Genomic DNA, 21305 nt, shown 5'->3' on the forward strand with positions numbered 1-21305 from the left:
TATTTTTGCATTTTAAGGCATTGAAGAAAAGAAAATGTTAAAAAATAGGAAAAAGCGAGCGCTCGGGCACAGGGTGAGCCGAAGAGAGGGCGGCTCGAGGGAGGAACCGGGGGAGTGGGAAAGATGTGCACAAAAACGTACTGACGAACATACAATGAAGCAAAAAGAGGTATCTAACCTACCAACGCGAAGTAGAAGTCTGTAGACCCGGGAAAGAGAAGAGTTGCGCTCGCAGGATCGGGCTATACTAGCTCGACCGGACTAAAAGTAGAAAGAAGACGAGTTTCGTCGACAGAATTCTTTAAAACACTTGTACAACCCCACCTACGTTGATGCACCATACGTCGTTTGTTGCTGGACGACAATGACAGGAACGTTCATCGAAAGAATTCCTATGTTTATTCGCCATTTTCGAATGAACTTATTCATCGAAAACTTGCCCTTGTCAGTCATTCGCTATAGTAATCGTAGTGTAATTCAGTACATAGTTAGGATTTTCTTCAAAATCCACTTGCTATCTTCTAATTTAACCCTAGCCGGCTCAGTCCTGATCCAAACTTAGGAACAGGTGCATACGTCTACGTCTAGTTTCCAATCGAACGATTTTCATATTTCGTACATTAAATATTACACAATATTTAAAAAAAAAAAAACATAGTACAATATTTGGGAATTGAGAATGAAAAAGAATCTATATCATTAAATTTTCAAATCAAAAAGTATAACTTTCTCTATGAGTTTTAATATTAAACTTGTTGCACAGTTTTCAGATTTTCAACCAAAGATTTTTACATAGACAGCTTTTTTTATACATTTTTTTCCTTGTCCTGCGCTACCACGCCCCTTTATCCCTCAAGGCATCCTTCTAGATTGTCCCTTTTCAAACAACCTCGAAAACTCTCGGTATTGAGTTCGTTCCGAGAAGCCTGATACCGCTATACACTGTCCAACCTTTTTGATTCTGAATGACAGAACTAAATGTCGGTTTCTAAAGAGAAAAAAGGCTGTATTTTTAGTACAGAAAAAATATTTCTAACGAATACATTCATTTTAGTATAGTTAACTATATAATATTAAAGAAGAATAGTTTAGTATATTCTAATACTTTTGTTATAGAATTTATCCTAGTAAAATTTCTTACTTCCACATGATAGACTGATCCTTGCTGGTCCCTGGGATTTAACCCTCAAGTATCATAGTCACTAACAACCCAGAAGGTTTTTGCATCCTTAAAAATAAAATTTGAAAAATTATTCCAAACATTCCAGTTACCAAAACCTCCATATTTAGTTTCGATGCTACGTATCATAATAATTACCCAAATTGCCAAGGAATTTCAATGTCTGCGTTTACTAAGGAATTTACAGAATATCTTGGCTGGTGCAAAAAAAAAGAGATGAGATTCATATTCGTGTGTACGATAGTTTAGAAAGACGGAACGGTCGGGACAAGAGAGAGGGCTGACGAAGGTATTCAGGTAGTTTCCTACATTCAGGCGAATCCGTTTACTTGCCCGCCCTGGAGCGCCCTGCACCGCGATGAATGTCTGTGCGTTTCCCTTTTGCCCTCTGCTTCTCATCCCGGCCTAACCATCGTCAGGCCAGGTCTGGCCAACCATCACCCGATACCCTGTCCCACACCGCACCGTGCCCTCTGCTTTTGTCTCGGAGAATGTGCACAATACCTCTCCCGAGGAACCCAAGCCCTGCATCTTTCTTTGCTACGTCTCGATCTTGCTTTCTTTCTCTCTCTTACTCTTCTCTTCTTTTTTTTTCTTTTCTTTCGTTTGATTCGGGTTCCGTGACTCTGTGAAAAGAACTTAATCACACGCGGCACCAAGGATTTGTCCCTTCTCAGGTAGCCTCGTACCGCATCCAGAAACTCTTTACATTTCCTTCCTTACCACTTTCTAAGGAACAACATTTAGCAGGTGCATTTACTCGCTTTGTCTATTTTATTCCATACTTGGGAGCGTACACCTACGTCCTATGACCTACCAGATTAATAAGTTGACGCTTATGCATTTTCATTAATTAGAGATAAATAATAATTAATACAAAGGTGGCTTTACACATTCCATTACTAATTTTCCTAAGTTTAGCTCTTACCTCATATGCGCATGCGCACTCCTATGCGTTCTATCACTGCGTGGAAGGTTAGAAATGCTCAGGTTTCAAAGTTTTAAAATACTTTACCAATATTCCTATGTTTCTCTATTTTATCCTGTCCATCTACATCCAAGCACTCTGTTCAATATGTAGAAAATTAGAAATGTTTAGTGCATGAAGTTTTTAAACAGCTAGAAAGAAATGATTTATACTAGTCCGGCTTCATACTTTCAGTTTCCCATGCTCCTCCATCTTGCCTCACACGCGCATGCGCACATCTATTTGGCGCGTAAAGGATTAGCGATGTTTAGTATTTAAATTTTGAAATTTAAAACGGAGAATTCCAAAGCATCTTCTGTCGTTGAAGTTTCTTATATTATTTTATACCTTACCTTTGATATTAATTGTTCTCTGAAAGTGACATTGGAAGGATTTAAGGAAAGAAAAATAATATATTCAGCTTTTGAAAAACTTAACGTATTCTATATTTAACAAACATTTCTTTCATGTTCGATATTTACAATCACACAATGCGCGTGTATTTACTAACATATTCGTCGTTGAATATTTACAGTACATAATTACAAAGTGCGATACGGACGGAGGCGATCAGCAGGCCGAATTCCTCTTCTCCTGTGTACGTACACAATATTTCCTTATTACGTACAACCAACTACACGATAGTTGAATATTATTTTATGCTTTCTCTTTCTCTTTGTTTCTTCCGAAAGATTACAAATTCTACTGTTGGATGCGAAAAAAAAAAACGACTTTACGTATCAAGAAAATTAGTCGTATTATTATGAAACTATTTATAACGTTTACAAATTTAATATAAGCATTCTGTGACCATTTTCACATCCAACAGTACAATTCTTTTCTACTCCGCTATCTACGCAATTATCATCTGAGGCGGAATGAAAACCAATAAACAAATAAAAAGAGAAAATTAAAATTATTTTTATCGTCTTTGTTCGAGCCAAAGAGATACTGAATTTCATTTAAATCTTCGTTAGTTTTTTGTATTGTCAACTATAATATGATTTTCTTTGGCTCTTCCTGAACGTACAACAAATGGAATGCTTCGAATAAGAACAGGCGAGTTAAAAATTCTCCCATAAACAATGGAATACGATCACAGTTAAATGAAAATTACTTCAACTAATTTTCATTCGGTTCTTTCGTTACATGCTAAACGATTCGAAACGAATAATGTATTATTTATCAAACAGAGAAGTACAAACAAACTCGTGTAACGTTGAAATTCGTACAAAATATTTGGTGATCATAATGGAGTGATATAGGTAGTTACTATCAAACGTAATATTAAAATATTTCATTTCTAATTGATCGTTTAGGATGCAACGTGGGTTTTTTTTTACCATAAACGGTAATTAATTTAAATTACAGTCATCACGCGCAAACTTGTGTTTTTTTCTCCTTTAATTCTATCTAACATCTAAATAATAGAGCAGCTTTTGAATTCGGCGCGCCGAAAAGACACTCTCTGATCCGTCGTTCGTTTCTATACATGTAAAAGCTTATACAACGGTAAGAAAACGAAAATAGCTTGATACGTTGAGACATTTCGATTTACAGTAGTCCCTACATTTCCTCTCGTTCCAGTTTATCGTTATTCCTTTCGGTGTTCACCACTTTTGCACAATGCCCACCTTCCCTCCTCTTTTCAAATTTATAAATAAACGTTTCGTTTGAAGTGAACGCGAACGGCAATCGACTTTTATCGATGTAATCGTAAACGAATAGAATTATCGATATATCGAGTGACACAGTAGAAATGGCGCACCATAGTGCACGGTGTATTACGGCAAGAATGTCTCTTCAAATCAAATGATAAGTACAATTCATATTATTCTCTTTTTATTTTAATAATTACCTGTAGATTTCTTAACATTTCTATGGGGTCCGGTGGAACCCGCCAAGCTATAGGTTAGGTATAGGTTAGAACAATTATCGAGAATTGTACCGCAAATTAATAAGTACCTTCTATCGTTGTTTTGTTTTTTTCACTTGTTAGAAAAAGAAATTTAATTGTAATTAATAGTAGATTTCTCTTCAGAATGACAATATTCTGAATACGAATAATTGCTTGATTACACCGTGACAAATACAATTCAATTTGAATTCTTATCTTATCTTAAACACGCTATGTGTACGTGTATAAAATCAACAGCTTCGTTCATTGTACAGGTATCAATTGTCTGATTGTTTTTGTCAGTTTTCAGAATTTTGTAGTGTTAAATAGTAAATTAAGACCGGTTGTGCTTCCTTTATGCTATTTTCTTCATTCTTATTGACGAAAGAACGATGATTCATTATTGTTAACTGTGTAATTCTAAAAATTTGTTAAATTTTTTAAGGCTCAGTGCCATCTATGCTCTTTTAATTTCCGGTTAACACAATGTAAGAATTAATTAAAAAAAAAAAGAAGTCTATATATATAAAATTGCATGAAAATGTAAAAATATTAATGAAACGTTTGCAAGAAGAATAGCACCGTAATTGTTTCGATGAACACATAATTTTTCAAGAAGTTTATCATTTCATTATACAATTCATGATTAATCTCTTACTCCTTAAGCTACAGTTTCTTATTTTGAATCGTATACGTAATTAACAATATTTTATCGTTGTGAAATCTAAATTTTTTTTATAAAAAATTACATGTTATGCAATTGTAATTGAAAAGAAAAGAAAACAACAACCATTTGAACGATCAATCATGTAAGAATTTTATAGGGAATTATGTGAGGTGAAGGATGTTAAAAAAAAAAAGAATGTGTTTATACAAAAATACGAACGAATTATTATTAACAGTTAAAGAAATATATTATAAAGAATTAACAAACGCAATCACTTGTCGCTGCATCAACGAGAAAATTCTGAAACACGTTTGCCATGTTTCTAACGAATGTACCATCACATTATCAGAAAAGAATTTTTATTTTTATTCATAAAAATTTATTATTCTAGGCGATACAAAAATTCACTTGTAAAAACAAGGCACGCGTGAAAATACGTATCGAAGGTACCATTAAAGATGGGAAATTTAATAAAATGAAATATTGCTATTATTTTCATACATCGATCCGAACGAGTGTTTCCATTACATCCAACTAAAATTTCTCTTGTGCTCTTAAGAAATTCTAGTCGAATGTATTCGGTGTTCATCGCGTATGTTATTTATAACAAAATACATCTTTCAACAAATACAACGTTAATGGATACAATTTGTTTCTGAAAGAAAGAATACTGAAAGAAAATCAGTAACAAACTGATACTTTCTATGCATAATAAATGCAAAGAAAACAAAATTATATTTTCATCTTCAATCGATGAAATCTGATGGTGCATTCGATGCAATTTAAATATATTTCGACCTAACTTTCATTCCCTTTATCTATCTACTTACGTTTACGCAATCTTTGAAAAAAGATGCATGATTCTTGTATAATTTGCATAAAATAGAACGTCTGTTTCAAGTATGTACAGTAGTGTCAAGTGGTATCATACAACATGCATTGGCGTAACTAGGTAAGGATCATAGAGGGCCCCCAAAAATGTGTCCCTTTGAAAAGTAATTAAAAAGAATAAGTTCTTGTGGTAATTAACGTGTTATTACGTGAAACGATGAGTAAAAATTATATTAAAATTAAGCAATGCTTTTAGTAAAGCTAGGAAAGATGGCCCATCTTGAACATAAATCTTAGTTACGCCAATGGCAACACGTGGGACCTATTTGAATCGCACATTATTAATAACATCCTTTCCATTACAATACACCACGTACGCTTCATCAAGGAGAAAAAAAGAACAACAATTTTTGCTAACCAACAAACAATAACGATCCTTTCTGTCTACAAGGAATCTCACGTCGAAATAATTAATTAACTATTGCAATACCAATATCTAAAAGTGGAATATAAACAGTTTTATAAATTCTGAAAATTACAGATTTTTAAATATGTACCTGTTTTCGCGGGGATTCTTGAGACAGTAATGGCGGACACGAGGTATCGCCCCCCCCGGTATTGCAAAAGTTAATAATGTTCAGAACAAACGAACTAGACACGATTCTCTTGTTCTAACCTTCGTATTTTCTTTGGTATTAACGTACGAGATATTAGGTTGGTGCATATAAAATGTAGTTCTCGAAAAAATTCAACTTTCTGGTGTAATAACCTAAATGTTGCTATGGTGATCTACCGTAGGGGTTCACGGTACAAGTTCCACGGAATTTCGGTGATCCACATACGATATTAGATTCCAAACGTTAATTAACACACTGAATTCTAGGAAAACTCTATGGTAATTCTTAATTATAGAGAAATTGCAATCATATTATATTTATTACTTTCGTCTCGCCATTTTGTTTCGTAGAACATTATTATATTTGATGTTTTATAACACAAATATAACACGTTTCCTCTAGTAATTTTTCCTATTTCAATTAAAAACATCTACCTTCCCCTGAAATGTGAGAATTTAATTGAAATAATGATATTTCATAGACACCAACCTAACAATTCTGAAAGTGGTGAAAGAAAATTGGTTCTTTGATCAAGCAACAAATCCAATGCTCTTGTAAAAGGCACATGAATGAGAAAAAAGAAAGAAACAGAAACGTGAGACTATTTTTCTTATAAGATCCTTACGTTTCTTCTACATTAAACTTAACAGGGTGTTCGTATAATATAGAGATCAATCGAAAATGAAGTATATAATTATAATAAGAACAGAAAGGTTAGATAACGAAAATAGAAAAACATAAAATTAACACGTAACTCTCATTAACCCTTGTAAGCCTATGACATTTTAATTAAAAATAAAATCTTTCATCAATTGTAAATAAAAATTCACATTCTTACGTGATAAAAAGTACTAAAATCGGTCTATAAGTGATCCAGTCACAGGCCAGCAAGGGGTTATCAAAATGTTTTTCAACCAATTGTCTCATGCACAATTATATACTTGTAAACGATACTTTGGCTAAATCGGTCGCGATACTGACTAAAGATAAAGATTTACAACGGAATATCGCGTGTACAAGAGCACAGTTGTTACAAACGAGTAAAGAAACATCGGCTCGACGTACACACACGCCTTCTGTTCTGCCTATTTGCGCTTGGAATAAGCATAAAGAAAGCACAAACACATCGGTCGAGTTCTACTTTGATCGTTAACAGAAGAAATTCGTTATTACTCGATATTATACCCCGACACGTAGCGTGGACAATGAACGAAGCTATTCCGTTGGAAAGATGTAAAGATGCGTAATTATAAAGATCATTCAGGATGTAGAGGAAAAATCGAAGGAACGTCGGTTAGAACGGTGATCGCATCGCGGTTAAAAAGCGAATGAAAGGAGGGCGTTTCGTTGCTGGCCTTGATGATTTTTATAAAAATGCGAAAAGTGAGAGAGGTGATAGAAAAAAAAAAAAGAAAAAAGAAAAAAGAAAAGAAGAAATAAATGATCGATCGGCATGGTTATGTATCCGGCGAAGTTCCACAGGCACCGAGGGAACACCTTCGTCATTCGTACGTACGAGAGTATAGTAGGGACGCAAATATGCTGTGTTGTAATACACCGTTTCTTTATATTTTGTTTCGTTTTAAAAAAGCCATCACCGCACGTGCCAAAGACCAAGATTCAACGTACTCAGCTGCGGCAACTTCATGATCCTTTCCAAACCGTTGGTACTTATCCTGGTGCATCCGTAAAGATCGATGCATTTCAAATGCTTCATACTCTCGGCGATCGAGTACAATCCTTTGTCCGTTAATCTGCTGCACTGACCGATATTCAACGTTTCCAAATCGTGTAACGTTTTGGCGATCTTGCATATACCCTCGTCGCTGATCTGACACGCGGACAACGAGAGGGATTTCAAGTTGAACAGTCCTTGGGAGATGTGGACGAGGGCTTGGTCACCGATTTTGTCGCAGAACGAAACGTCCAAGGAGGATATCCTGCTGCCACCTTCAGCGAGATAAGCCATACCGATGTCCGAGATATTGTCGCAAGAACGAAGATTCAATTCTCGTAGACTGGACATCTTGGCCAAGTGTTTGACGCCTGAATCGGTGATACATACGCAAAATGAAAGATTGATAGACTTGAGGGTGGCGAGACCGATGGATATGTGCCTGAGTGCCTCGTCGCTAAGTCGTTGACAGTCCTGAAGGCTTAAATGTTCCAACGCGAAGTTACCACCGGCTGCTTCCCTATTGACACCGGCTAAATGGGCGATACCCAAATCGGATACCTGCCAACAGCTCCGTAAGTCGAGTCTTTTTAATTTTTTCAAATTCCACGCTATACACAAGAGTCCGTTATTAGTTATATTGCAGCAACCGCCGAGCTCTAAATGTTCGAGATTCTTTAAATACTGCACTATCCTACCGAGCGAAATGTCCGATACTTGTTTGCACAATGATAAATTCAGTTCCGTTAGGGTCGAGTATTCCTGGCAAAATGCGTTGATCAAACCAGCGTCGGTAATGTTGTAGCAACCAGATAGATTTAACGCTTCCAAGTTTGGCACACCTTTTAGAACGTCGCCGAGACCACGTCGCAGGGATAACACCTGCACCCTTTTCACTCCTCTTCTCACGAGACTGGCAAACAACGCCGGCGCTTGCTTTCTTAAATGTAACCTCGCCTCGACCCCACGCCAGACGGACCGGTAATACGCCGCGTCCCTCCACGCGGTGCACACTTGTGCCGCCCGTCCTTTGTCCCTGACCTCGAGGTAACTAAAAATTAACGCCAATATTTCGGGATAGAGGGAAGAAATGTGGGTGCTCGCTGTGACAGCACCGCGAGCCACTTGAGGTTGTTGCCTCGACGAAATGCCGCCTTGAGCGTACGCCGGCACGCTCGTTGCACCGCTCGTATAATGCGGCGTATTACTCGAATTATAAAGGATCGCTTGACTTTGAGACGTTGGAATCGCTAGGTGCGGCTGGTGCAATTGATAATAGTGTCCCGAACGATGAAGCAACGTTGTACCGCGGCTTGGCGTTAATGCCGGAAGTTCCGTCATCAACAGCTGACTTTCCTCCATATTGCCTGAATATATGTACACACACACACGCATGCATGCACGCACGCATATACAACACGCGTTTCTTAAAAACCTCTTCTCCTCTTCTTCTTCTTCTTCTTCTTCTTCTTCTTCTTCTTTGCTCTTCACGTTACTTTGTATTCCCTTCTTTCTCCATCTACTTGTCCTCCACTCTTCTTTTCTCTTCTTTTTATTATAATCCTTCTTCTTCTTCTTTTGTTGCCGTTACTTTTTCACCTTTTTTTCTTTGTTATTCAAAGCGAACTTAATACTGGTATACAGTATACTCCACCGTACGAATGTTAATTCGAATCGAATATTTCTCGTTCAACTTGTTTCTGCATCGTGCGCCAAGATGGTTTTGATAAAATGTATCATCGATGATCGATTTGCGAGTAACCAAACGAAAAAGAGAAAGTTTATGGATTGTTTTGTTTCGCGACTTTTAATCCCACGCGGGTCTTACCACTCACGAAACATCGTGTCGCACATGTAACACACTAGCGTATCTTTTTTTAATTCCTATTTCCCTTCTTCCAATACGCGTGTGTAGCTTTCTCTGTCACTCTTGGCTTCGTTCGCTGTGTACCTCTTACTCGCTCACTCACTTGCTCACTTCCTCGCTCTCTCCCCCACACGACCACCTTCAACCTCCCTCACACCGCCCTTCTCTTCTTCTTCTCTTTCTATATATGCATAAATACGTGTATGTATTCATCTACAGTACAGTACATACACACACGCGCGCACATGCGCGCGTGTGTGCTTTGTGTGTTCGTTCTGTAGGTTATGTAGTATACTTTTTTCTTTTTCTCCGCTATTTGTTGCCCCACCTCTTTCTCTCACTATCTTGATCTTTCTCTCGCACACTGAAATCAGTTTCTTCTCTGCTACCGTTCCTCTCTACCACACTAATCACTTCTTTTCAGACGCGATACGAATATATAAACGGATACTCGCACGCGCAACGTTCTTCGAAGACGAACGACCAAAAACGGAGAAATTGTGTCAAGCACCAACTTGTACCTTTTCCATGCGAATGTATCGTGTTATCTTCCTCGTATTCACCCTCTCAACGGTTAAATGTGTCATGGAATCACTCGAGCAACTGGCTTCGAAACGACACATCGCCAAAACGTGGACCGGTGCGCTGCCAGTCGCAAACTGTTGTTCCATTTGCCTAAAGTCAGATGTCGTGTCGTCGTTCTGTAACACAGGCAAAGTAAACTTCGTCCTAGCGGATCACCGATTGGTTGACAACGCTCGAGTTCATGTCACGTGACTATGTCGGCGAATATCGATTCGGGTTGCGCTGCGGCGGCATTTTTAAGTTTTCGTTGAGAGGTGGGGGTACGGCATTGTATACTCCGAACCACGTTGCGATTACCACTGTTCCTTCAATTTTCTCCTCTTTCATTTTTTTCCTTATTTTATCCATATCCATTTAAATTCATCGATCTCTTCTTCATCTTTTCTTCTCGTTCGTTACAATTTTTGTTACATACCTCTTAATACTGCCAGTTATATTCTCGATAAAAGTCCGTTCAAGAAAAAAATAATCTCTCTTGAACTGTTAAGAACACTTGCGTGTATCTTTCTATGTAATGCACATTACGCATGTAAATCTTAATCATTCAAATTATAGTATTACTGCTCTACAAGTTCGTATCGATCGATGTCATATAACATAAAATATAGTTTCTTTAAGAAACAAAAAAGAAGGCACTTTGTCTTGCGGTATGGTAATGTTTTATTTGAAATAAATCCATACATATGTACATACGTTTGTAGCACATGAAAATCTTAAATTTATATTCTACTTCATCGTTAATCGGTTGAAGTAAAACATGAAAAATAAAGTTGCAAAGTACTAAAAAATATGTATCAAGCATCCATACAAAAATCATTTATTAATTTTATTATGAAACTATCGTTTAAATATAAAAAGATTCAGTTAATTAATAAACTGTTAGCTATAATTATAACATGTAAAATATGAAATAATTCGATTAAAATTGGAAAGTAAAAGGAGAATAGGTAACAAGTAACTTAAAAGAAATACGAAATATGTATGTGTACGCGTAAAGTTCTATTTATTTATATCTTAAAAGTATATAATAATTCATATTACAATGTTATAACTGTATAACAGTAAACAATATTGAATATGCTTGATTGAAATACTTGTGACATGCCACTAAAACTGGCAAGTAGAATATTTACACATTATAGGATGCCGCTTCATTGTCTCGTTCAAAAGATATGTTATTCTGACCAAAAAATACAACATCAATTACAATAATTCATTGGGTGTTGTTCCTGACGGTATTACAGCGGCAGCTGGATAGATATCCTAACTATTATCACAGATGGAAAAAGACATTTATTGTATTATTATATATAGTTATGTTAACCACATTATATTTATCACCAAACATGATAAATTATTACATATTCATGTGTTCGTCTTTCCTGCTGTTACAAAGCTTTTTATCTCAATCGCTAGTAATTTTTCACCTCTGAATTGTTACATTATAAAAACACTAGTACCTTTCAATGATTTCATATTCTCAATATTATTGGTAATCAAATGTTTCTAAGTAACAAATTATATGTCATCATTTTATTATAAAAATATATCATAAGTTAAACCATATCGTAAACGTTACAATTTCCACATACGTTTCAATTTTACAAAACTATTATTGTACACATATATTCGTACTAAAAAAAAGATCTACTAATTATAAAATATCTCAATTTCATACTGTTCGTTATTTTACTAGTAATACAATAAAAAAGAAACAGCTTTACTTAAGTTAAATTGACAATGCTTATATTAATGCAATGTAATCGTTTTTGTGCCAATTACAAAGCTTGCCTCTGTCATACCGTAAACACTTTTCGCTGCTCGATTTAATTTAATGTTTCTTTTAAAGCCAGTTAAAAAGCGTCATCAAACTGCAGGAACCTTGCACATTAAAATATGCTAAGAATTATCTCAACCTGCTGATAATATTGATCGCCTTCGTTTTGTTAAATATTAAATGTTAATGTATTAACAATATTGGACTCATATTATGGTAACTCATTAAGAAAAATTTATCCATAATCATCAAAGTCTCACGCATGTAATATTTTTATTTTCCTTTTGTTGAAAAAATTTCGATTAAGCTTTGTACAATGTATATGTTATTTTTTTGTTTTTTTTTCATCTTTTGCTTTATACCATTTTTCTTTAGAAATAATCGTATGCGATGCAAAATATGAACAAGAAGCAGCTATATAATTTCATGTCTTTTTCTTTCTTGTGCTTATTGTTTGCAAGTTGTACAATATAAATAGGCCTTTATATTTGTAACGCCACATCAGAATATGCAGCATGTTAAAAAGTGTGCTGCTTACAAAGATACTCTCACTAAATGAACACTACACACTTATAACATTTGCATCCTATGTATATTGAACGTTACTAGCATCAAAGTATATGTCTATGAGAATACAATCTTCGATGTTATAATTTAGATACAAAACTCAATAGCTTTAAAAAACATCATTGTTACATTATGTGACCATTTTGTGGCTAGTGCATGCTCTCTGTTTTCTTTTTTTCACCTTTATCTCTGTTACTGTATTAAATGATATTAAGAACAGATTGCATGCTTGTACAATCCTGTTAACAACATCTCTTTTTATGCTGTTTTGTGCTTTTTCTTAGATTGACTGTTTCACTGGTTTGTATAGCTTGCCGTTCCTTCCTTTCTTTTTTAGTTCTTAATACTTGCCGTGTTATAGCCATAAACATCTAAATAGAAAAAATTAATACAAAAGTTAGAATAAATGAAATAGAGGCAGTAGTGATAAATGGTAGATACTCCTAACTGATTATGAGCATTACAATATTTTTTAAACATATTACATAAAAAAAAATTACTCACTTCTTGAACATTAATGTTGTCTTTAGCAGAAGTTTCAAATAACTGAATTCCCATTTGATTAGCAAATCTTTGTGCATCTTCTGTTAATACCACCTTTTCGTTAGGTGAATCATTCTTATTTCCTACAAGTACCCTGTTGACCACATCACAATTTTGTTCAATTTCGTGTAACCATCTTTTAACATTAGCAAAGGAATCACCACTGGTCACATCATAAACAACTATAACACCGTGTGTTCCCCTGTAGTAAGTTGAAGTTATTGTCCGAAATCTTTCTTGCCCAGCTGTATCCCAAATTTGCAGCTTTACTCTCTCACCATCTACATCCACTGTTTGTATCTTAAAATCCACTCCTATCGTTGTTATATAACTGCCATTAAAAGTATTGTCAGCAAATCGTAGGAGCAGTGAACTTTTGCCTACACCTTAAACAACAAAGGATACAAAAATGATCCCTATAATCCAAATATATGCAAACAAAATAAATGTCAAGGTATATCAAATGGATAGTATTTTATATAATATAATTATAAATTCTGTATAGAAATTTTTAACTTGGACTGAAAGAAAAAACTTGTAAACTTGACATTTTCATTAAGTTTTTCATAATGGAAAAGCTATAGATAGTTGTAAAAAGATTTATAGTTTTCATTGATGTCATTCAAAAGACCACTTTCTATTAACTGCAGTTATGTTAAATTTGTATTGTCTGTTGTTGTTTAAAACCTAAATGACATATTATCTTTTTACAAAAATTCTATCTTTTTGTTGTACATAATTATACACATAATTATATATATCTTGACTGTTTCATACATTCGATAAGATAAAAATTTAGATACTCACCACTATCTCCTATTATTAGAAGCTTAAATAAATGATCATATTCCCGGGCCATTTTGACATGTATGATGTGCAGGTTTATCAAACGTTTCCTCTCGAAAACAGTTCGAAATATAGTCGATACATTCACTGTATCGCAAATTATTTGAATTATCCGAGAACAAATGCAAAAAACGGAATATCTGACTTGGTGCAAATTGCGACAAGGCTTGCGGCTTGTCCGAAGTAAAAGGCTTCGGTATCAAATAAGCGCCATGTTTATTTGCCGCGATATCACAATTCATTATCACTACAGAGAAAAAAAATTATGTTCGTTAACCATGGTAGCTGTTTCCTACCAATTCGTAATAATTAGACAGTTTCATTTACTTTATAGACTGTGTACTTTCATATAATAATAATTATTTGTACGTTTCTGATAAATGCCATTAGTCAGAAAGGGATGGATCTTTAAAAAATGTAATTGTTCAAAATCTTGATTATTTCATGGAATAAATTCAAAAATTAAGCTTTCTCATTTCAGTTTAATCGAATAACATATGTTGATACATTATTACAGATAGCTAATGGATTAAAACACTAGACATATATGAAAATAAGTATCTTCTCCCATAGTTTACACAATCAAGAATAAGTAGGTATTTCATTCCCTACTTCGTTATTTCACATCAAACCGATGCTTCATATATTCCACGTGATGTGGAAAGTCTAGTATGCATACTTAACATAAAGAAACTACAATGTAAATTTATTTATATATAATACTAATTTAAATCAAGGAAATAGATAATAATAAGTGGTAAAGGAGTTTCTAAAGGTGAATAAAATGCTGGGCATTTATTTGTTCACAGAATATATTCTTTCGCATAGACAGTATTTAATGTAATGTTTTAAGTATGTAAAAATATATGTACGAATGTATGTGTCTGTGATTATCATGAGATATCACCTTAAAAATTACATCGTGCGCATTGAAAACTCAATGATCGTTCCTACGTTGTATTAGTTTATATAGCTCTCCATGAAGGGTTTGACGACATTCAAAGGCTTCGTTATGAAACCTTCATCTGGCAAAAGTTGTAATGCTTACTAATTGCAAAATTAATTATTTTTAAAAATTAATTGTCGGTAAGTCGGTAACAACTCGACTATTACGCCATCTATACAAAAACGGCGGAAACTACTCAACAAGTTACCGATTGATTTTTCAGCACGTGGCGCTCTCTAGCGAAAAACGACGCAAACTACTTGCCAATTTATCGACTGATCTTCCGGCTGCTAACTCCTTGCATCCCTGTTTATAATATGTGCGAAGCTGTTTTGTGGTTACAAATAATGAGCTAATAAATTGCAACTATACTTACATGAATTAAAGAAAGATGATATGATTATTATGAACAAATATAGTTCAAACAGTAGTTACAGTATAAGAATACAAGTTACCAAACGGAAATTGTTATTAAAATAAAGATAACCAAAAGAAGTAAGTTCATAACATTTCTATTTAAATTTGTAACAGTTTTAGAATTCAGGATTTTAAATAAGCGTGGATTAAATTAAACCTAATATAATAAGCATTTGTACATAAATGAATGTATTTTATACAATTACTTGAATGACGATCATAACCTATCTTATATTAACCTATTAAATTTTAAGCTATTTGATTATGTGAACTGCATCAAGTATATGTAAAAAAATCATTTTAATGAATATATATTCTTTTAAGAATATAAACAAATGAAATAATTGCTATTTAAGTATTACAATTTCATATTACTATACTTCATATTTTATTACAGAGTTTTAAGTAATTTATTAATTTTGAATAATCATAAATAAGATAATGTCAGGACCAATGGTATTGTGCCAGTTATGGATGGGTGGTGTAAGTAAAGATTATTAATTGTGTATAAGAATATAATATAAAACTACCATTACAATATACAGAAAATTATTATGAAAAGGATGATATAAGCTCCTTATATTTTGTAATTAAAATAAAACATATATTTTGTTTCAGCTAGAACCATATATGACAGAAAGTTTTATAATGAATGCTTTTCATAAAATGGGAGAACAACCTCAAACAGTGAAAGTAATGAGAAATCGTTATACGGGTGAACCAGCAGGTTATTGTTTTGTTCATTTTCCAACCGATGAAATGGCTCTTGATGCTATGCACAAATTAAATGGGAAAGTGATTCCTGGTTCTAATCCAGTAAGGATTTGTAAAGCTTTAAATTTTTTATTTGAAAATTTATATTGTTTTGTATTTATATTATACTATATTTCTGTATATTTACACTAAAATATGGAATGTATTTATTTGTTAATTTACTGTGAATAACGAGATGTCTCGTATTTTGCTAATGGAATATTATTCGTTGCAATCAAATATATATATTAACTGCGTTATAAATTTATTATTCTATTGAGTTGTTACTTTGTCAAGTTAATAAAATTTCACAACAATTTACATATAACAGAAGAATTGCGAAACAAATGCGTCGATCACCATGACAATTGCACGAGTAGAACGCCATATGCAATCAGTTACGTGACGTTTTTCAGTTCTTATTTGCATGTTCCAGGCTGTAAGATTTCGATTAAATCATGCCAGTACGACGGGAAAGCCAGCAGCAGAAAGAGAATTTAGTATATGGGTTGGAGATTTATCAACAGATGTAGACGACTATTCTTTATACAGAGCGTTCGCTGCCAAATATAATTCGATTAGAACGGCAAAAGTAATTTTAGACAGTTCTGGATTTAGTAAAGGATATGGTTTTGTTAGATTTGCTAATGAGGAAGAACAGAAAAATAGTTTAGTCACTATGAATGGATACAGAGGATTAGGAACGAAATCATTAAAAATTTGTAATGCTGTTCCAAGACCTTGGAATAAAATAGCAGGGTATAATATAAATATGTATATTCTAATGTTTATGAAGATCACAAATTATTATCTAAATTTATTAATTGATATTTTCTATTTTGTAGATCTACACCTCCGCAGTCGTCATCCGAATATACACCATCAAATATGAATTCGGATGCGTATAATTACTATGATACATCGTCATACTGGAATAGTTATAGCGCATGGCAACAAGGTTATTATGAAAGCGAACCCACATCAGATGGGTATAATAGTTATGTATCAGATCAGAAACCTGAAGAAGATGAATTAGAATTGATTGGTAAAAAACAAATTAGATAATCTTTTAAATTGTTTAATTTTCTAAACGAATAATAAATCTTTTTCTTTGCAGAACATTCAGTTCCCATAGATATAGATAAACTTAATAGAGAAACAATAGAACAAGACTACAATTTATGGGATGCATTGGAAAGTTCAAAATGGATTCCGTGTGACACTTTAGAATTATGCTATTAAAAATTGTGTATATTTTAGTATTTATGTATTTTTACCAATAGCTACTACGTACACTTTAATTTTTCCGCGAATATTTTATTTCAGTCTAAGAATATAATCGATTCTCTCATAGTAGTCAAATTGTTGAAGTAAAAATTATCACTGATTCGCTTTAAACAAATATACAAATATGTACAAACACGTATATAAAGTATGTATATGAATACTTAAACAAAATCACTATTCTTTATAAAAAATTAACATGATTATTAAACAGGTATCTTAACTGAAAGATTTCGTATAAAGTTTAATAACTAAGTTGCATTTTTATATTAAAACAAACATAAGTTAGCATTTAAAAAAAGAACGGTTTTGATCGCATATAAATTTGAATATTTGTTAAATATTTTTAAATCAGTTACTCACATTCTGTTTTTACCGCAACCGATTCCGCGTCTGACAATTTGGTTGTTACTGTGGCTAATAGTTCTGGCGATAAATTTATAGGTGTAATATTAGATTCTTCGAGATTTTCAGAATTAACATTTGAGTTAACCATGTAAACTTGTAAGACATTTTTACCAGGTTCTTCTGGCGATTCTTTTGAGAGAATTACTAAAGATCCTGGTTCTACATTACCAATACTTGGTATGACTGTTTTAATAGATTCAGCATATTGGGTTTCTGAATTAAAGTTAACGTTATCGGAAGTTAAATTCTTTGATACTTCGGTATTATCGTCTAATGGCTCTGTAATTTCATAACTATTAGAACAGTTATTAGATCTTTCACTGTCAAGTGTATTTATATCGGGCCCCTGTAATTTTTTTACTTTCGGTATCCTTCCAGATCGTGTTGGTCTCACACGATAAATTTCTGTATCACTATCAATATCACTAAATATACTTAATGTTTCTTTATCATCATTTGTTTCACTTGATGATTTATCCTCCCGTGATCTTTTACATCCCTTTTTATTTGGTTTATTTAAAGTCTCTTGGCACTGATCACTTTCTTTTGTATTCTCCGCGTTTTGCATTACATCTGAACAATCTGAATTTTCTTCATTGTCTGATGCATCCATTTCTCCAATACTGGATGCCACAATCCCTAAAAATAGGAATTGTAAGTTTGAAAATGAACGAAAACAAAATAATTAAAAGTATTAATTAACTGAACATATTTACCATGCATTTGAAAAAATATACTTACTAATTCTTCGCCTTTTATGAAATTTCATACTCTTTTTATCTTTTGATCTTTGTTGTTTCCGTTTTTCAAATAAATTAAGATGTTCTTTCGCTGAATCTTCAAAGGTAGCTGTTGATAAATAATTAAACTTATTAAATTAATCAAGAAACGAACTGTTTAGTAATTAAATACTACATAATATATTATTTACATTTACCTAATGATTTTTCCAACATGTCAGTATCAAACTCTTGATGATATGCAAGCGCTTTTTCAACTAAATTTCGATTTACTTTTTCTTCTTTCTTAAATTTTACTTTAATTTCTTGCCTTGTTCTATTTGGGAAAAGACTTTGCATCAACAAAAAATCTGTACCAACTGTATTTAATGCTTTATAAAATTTTAAGGTCTCCCATTTTGGCCAATCTTTACTCTTTTGACGTTTTTTATAAAACCCGCTTCCGTTATTTTCATCATCAACGATTGCTTCTTTTCCTAATACTTCTCTACTCTTTTTTGCATCTGTTTGTTCTATAACAAGGCTTTGTTCATCTATTATTAATTGACCGTTTGGTCCAACTTTCACTTGAGGTACAGGCATTGCAGATGATGGATCATCCTCATTTTCTTCTTCTTGACATTCATCAGGCCTGTAATAACGAGTTATTAAAATTTAGTTTACATCAAATTAAAACTATAGCATTTCCAAAATATTATCAGTTAAGATACATACTGATATTCTATTACTTTTCTTGGTGCTGCTCCTGATTCTTTAGATTTTTTCATAGGATTAGTAACAGGATTGTAATATATCAAATCATACATTGTAAGTTTGCTTCTATCTGGTGTTTTATTTTCGTGTTTCAAATGAAATTCTCTTCTAGCCTCTGCTAATTTTCTTGCAGATTCTGAAACTAACATACGTCTCTTCTGACCCACCTTAGATTTTACTAAGTTATTCTTGGTGTTGTTAACAACAGTATCTTTAGCAGATTGGGATGATTGAAGTGAATCATTTTTTGTATTATTGGCAAGAGTACAGGTTGCTCTTCTGCTATCATCTTCAGATTCACTCGCGCTTGCTCCACTTCCTTGTATACTATTTCTTCTTACTCTACCTCCGCTATCTAGTTTAGGAGTGGGTCTCATGAAACCCAAACGATTTTGCGTTGATTTTATAGGGGAAGCTAAAAAATTACAAAATGTTTTTAATCACATTATGGTAATATACTAGAGAACTCGTTATACCTACTAATTTGTGTTGTATTTGAAGTTTCTAATGACTGTATAATCTCTTTCTTTGGTTCATCCGAACTTTGTATAAAATTATCTTTAGGTTCATTATCTTGATTCACATGCAAAGGTTCATTTTTTGTATGTTCCACCACTAAATCTTCTTGTGCTTGGTTTTCTTGGAAACCATTATCTATTGCCTGTTGAGATATCACAGGAATGTTCTCAGTTACATCTTTATTTTTTTCATCACTGTCAGTCACATCAATGGTTTCATTAGGAGGTGTATCTTGTGTTGTTTTTCGTCTTGCTGGGACTGTAACCATAGCTTTTATACGTGCTCTCTTCATTTTGTTGGATTAACTTTACAACCTTAATGTATTTACACTGAAAAAAATTGCATAACTTACAACATGTTACATGACGACAATATGACAAAGATTGTTATTTGGTAAAATTGTTAGATAATTATCTATTTCTTAGTAAAATATCATGTACACTTTACTTACCACTTACAATACTTACATGTATCTAAAGTTGATATTCTAACGTTATTAATTATTATAAATCTTCTTCGATATTTAAACATTAATGCTTTGGTTATGAGTATCACAACTAACTCATTGTTGTATTTTTCTTCTTGTGTAATTTAAATATGTAATCACTACATTTATGAAGTATATGGTTAATAAAATCTATACACTATGAGTATATATTGGTAGCATTAACATAACAATAACAATAATATATTAATTATTAAATCTTCTCTTGATCCTAAAGGATCCATGTGCTACTATGGTTGAGCATATGACCAGTATGTGACAGGGGAGAACTGTACTATCAATTATTTTTCTTTGTATTTTAAATACTTGCGCGAATTACTAGTAATTTTAATTTGCTCAACTTGATAGCCCGATTATTTTAAAACGAGATCGAAGAACTATCAAAATAAACGTTTGACAAACTTGTATTTTAAAAAGACCGCCATAAATTAAGGATTTTTCAAATTCGATTTTAGCGCCATCTATACAAAACGGTGGGAACTACACTACAACTTTTCACCTCTGTTTTCCAGGACTCTTGATCTACGGGGTCCCAGACACCCCAAGAGATCTGTATGCAGAGAGCGCCACAGATGCTACGGGGTTCCTGACACCCTAGACGCTTCGGGGTCTCTGACACCCCAAGTATGATAATGCCGGTATGCAAATAGTATTACTGGTGCTTCGGGGTCCCAGGCACCCCGAATGCCATAATGTCAGTATACAGGGAGAATCAATTGATGCTTCGGGGTCCCAGACACCCCAGGTTCGAATCAGGTCGTACCCATCACTACCCCGAACAAGCGAGTTTCACGATTTGTTCGGTATTCGTTCTTATATTTCGCTAGATCCGGTCAAACCCATCACTATCCCGAACAAGAGAGTTTCACGATTTGTTCGTTTTTCGTTCTTATATTTCGCTTTTTGCTTGGGGTCCCTGACACCCCAAGGATATTTTAAAAATCGACCGCAGCGCCATCTA

The 21305-nt window shown here is 33.6% G+C and overlaps 4 protein-coding genes and 1 long non-coding RNA gene across 10 annotated transcripts; 1 reads left to right on the top strand and 4 right to left on the bottom strand.

Moving 5' to 3' along the window:
• Window positions 1-698: 698 nt before the first annotated feature.
• LOC114875278 lies at window positions 699-2365 on the bottom strand. Of its 3 annotated transcripts, none has more exons than XR_006829631.1 (6): window positions 2337-2365; window positions 2109-2246; window positions 1904-1993; window positions 1319-1806; window positions 1142-1228; window positions 699-988 (listed from the first exon to the last, which is right to left on the bottom strand). It is a non-coding gene; the product is annotated as an uncharacterized LOC114875278 (long non-coding RNA). The 3 variants fall into 3 exon arrangements; XR_006829630.1 differs by having other exon boundaries at window positions 1870-1993; XR_003789235.1 differs by having other exon boundaries at window positions 1319-1993.
• A 204-nt stretch (window positions 2366-2569) lies between these two features.
• Window positions 2570-11172, bottom strand: LOC114875264 (F-box/LRR-repeat protein 14). The gene has a single exon (XM_029185359.2). It carries the CDS (start codon window positions 9227-9229, stop codon window positions 7754-7756), a length of 1476 nt encoding a protein of 491 aa, XP_029041192.1. The 5' UTR covers window positions 9230-11172; the 3' UTR covers window positions 2570-7753.
• A 94-nt stretch (window positions 11173-11266) lies between these two features.
• LOC114875274 (ras-related protein Rab-35) lies at window positions 11267-14819 on the bottom strand. Of its 2 annotated transcripts, XM_029185387.2 has the most exons (4): window positions 14347-14819; window positions 13981-14266; window positions 13135-13559; window positions 11267-13001 (listed from the first exon to the last, which is right to left on the bottom strand). In XM_029185387.2, exons 2-4 carry the CDS (start codon window positions 14030-14032, stop codon window positions 12873-12875), a joined length of 606 nt encoding a protein of 201 aa, XP_029041220.1. In that variant the 5' UTR covers window positions 14033-14266; window positions 14347-14819; the 3' UTR covers window positions 11267-12872. The 2 variants fall into 2 exon arrangements, with proteins under 2 accessions (XP_029041220.1, XP_029041219.1); XM_029185386.2 differs by having other exon boundaries at window positions 13981-14819.
• A 185-nt stretch (window positions 14820-15004) lies between these two features.
• Window positions 15005-17436, top strand: LOC114875273 (tRNA selenocysteine 1-associated protein 1). Of its 2 annotated transcripts, XM_029185383.2 has the most exons (7): window positions 15005-15105; window positions 15189-15460; window positions 15780-15865; window positions 16001-16198; window positions 16572-16894; window positions 16981-17180; window positions 17253-17436. In XM_029185383.2, the coding sequence occupies exons 3-7, from the start codon at window positions 15824-15826 to the stop codon at window positions 17375-17377; spliced, it is 888 nt and encodes a 295-aa protein (XP_029041216.1). In that variant the 5' UTR covers window positions 15005-15105; window positions 15189-15460; window positions 15780-15823; the 3' UTR covers window positions 17378-17436. The 2 variants fall into 2 exon arrangements, with proteins under 2 accessions (XP_029041216.1, XP_029041218.1); XM_029185385.1 differs by lacking the exons at window positions 15005-15105; window positions 15189-15460 and having other exon boundaries at window positions 16005-16198.
• Window positions 17065-20605, bottom strand: LOC114875262 (transcription factor TFIIIB component B'' homolog). 2 transcript variants are annotated; one of them, XM_029185357.2, is made up of 7 exons: window positions 20307-20605; window positions 19801-20168; window positions 19282-19735; window positions 18765-19198; window positions 18569-18676; window positions 17783-18466; window positions 17065-17153 (listed from the first exon to the last, which is right to left on the bottom strand). In XM_029185357.2, the coding sequence occupies exons 2-7, from the start codon at window positions 20129-20131 to the stop codon at window positions 17146-17148; spliced, it is 2019 nt and encodes a 672-aa protein (XP_029041190.1). In that variant the 5' UTR covers window positions 20132-20168; window positions 20307-20605; the 3' UTR covers window positions 17065-17145. The 2 variants fall into 2 exon arrangements, with proteins under 2 accessions (XP_029041190.1, XP_029041189.1); XM_029185356.2 differs by lacking the exon at window positions 17065-17153 and having other exon boundaries at window positions 17740-18466; window positions 20291-20605.
• Window positions 20606-21305: the final 700 nt, after the last annotated feature.

This window comes from Osmia bicornis, chromosome 8 (genome assembly GCF_907164935.1).
Source record: "Osmia bicornis bicornis chromosome 8, iOsmBic2.1, whole genome shotgun sequence".
Taxonomy (NCBI): domain Eukaryota; kingdom Metazoa; phylum Arthropoda; class Insecta; order Hymenoptera; family Megachilidae; genus Osmia; species Osmia bicornis.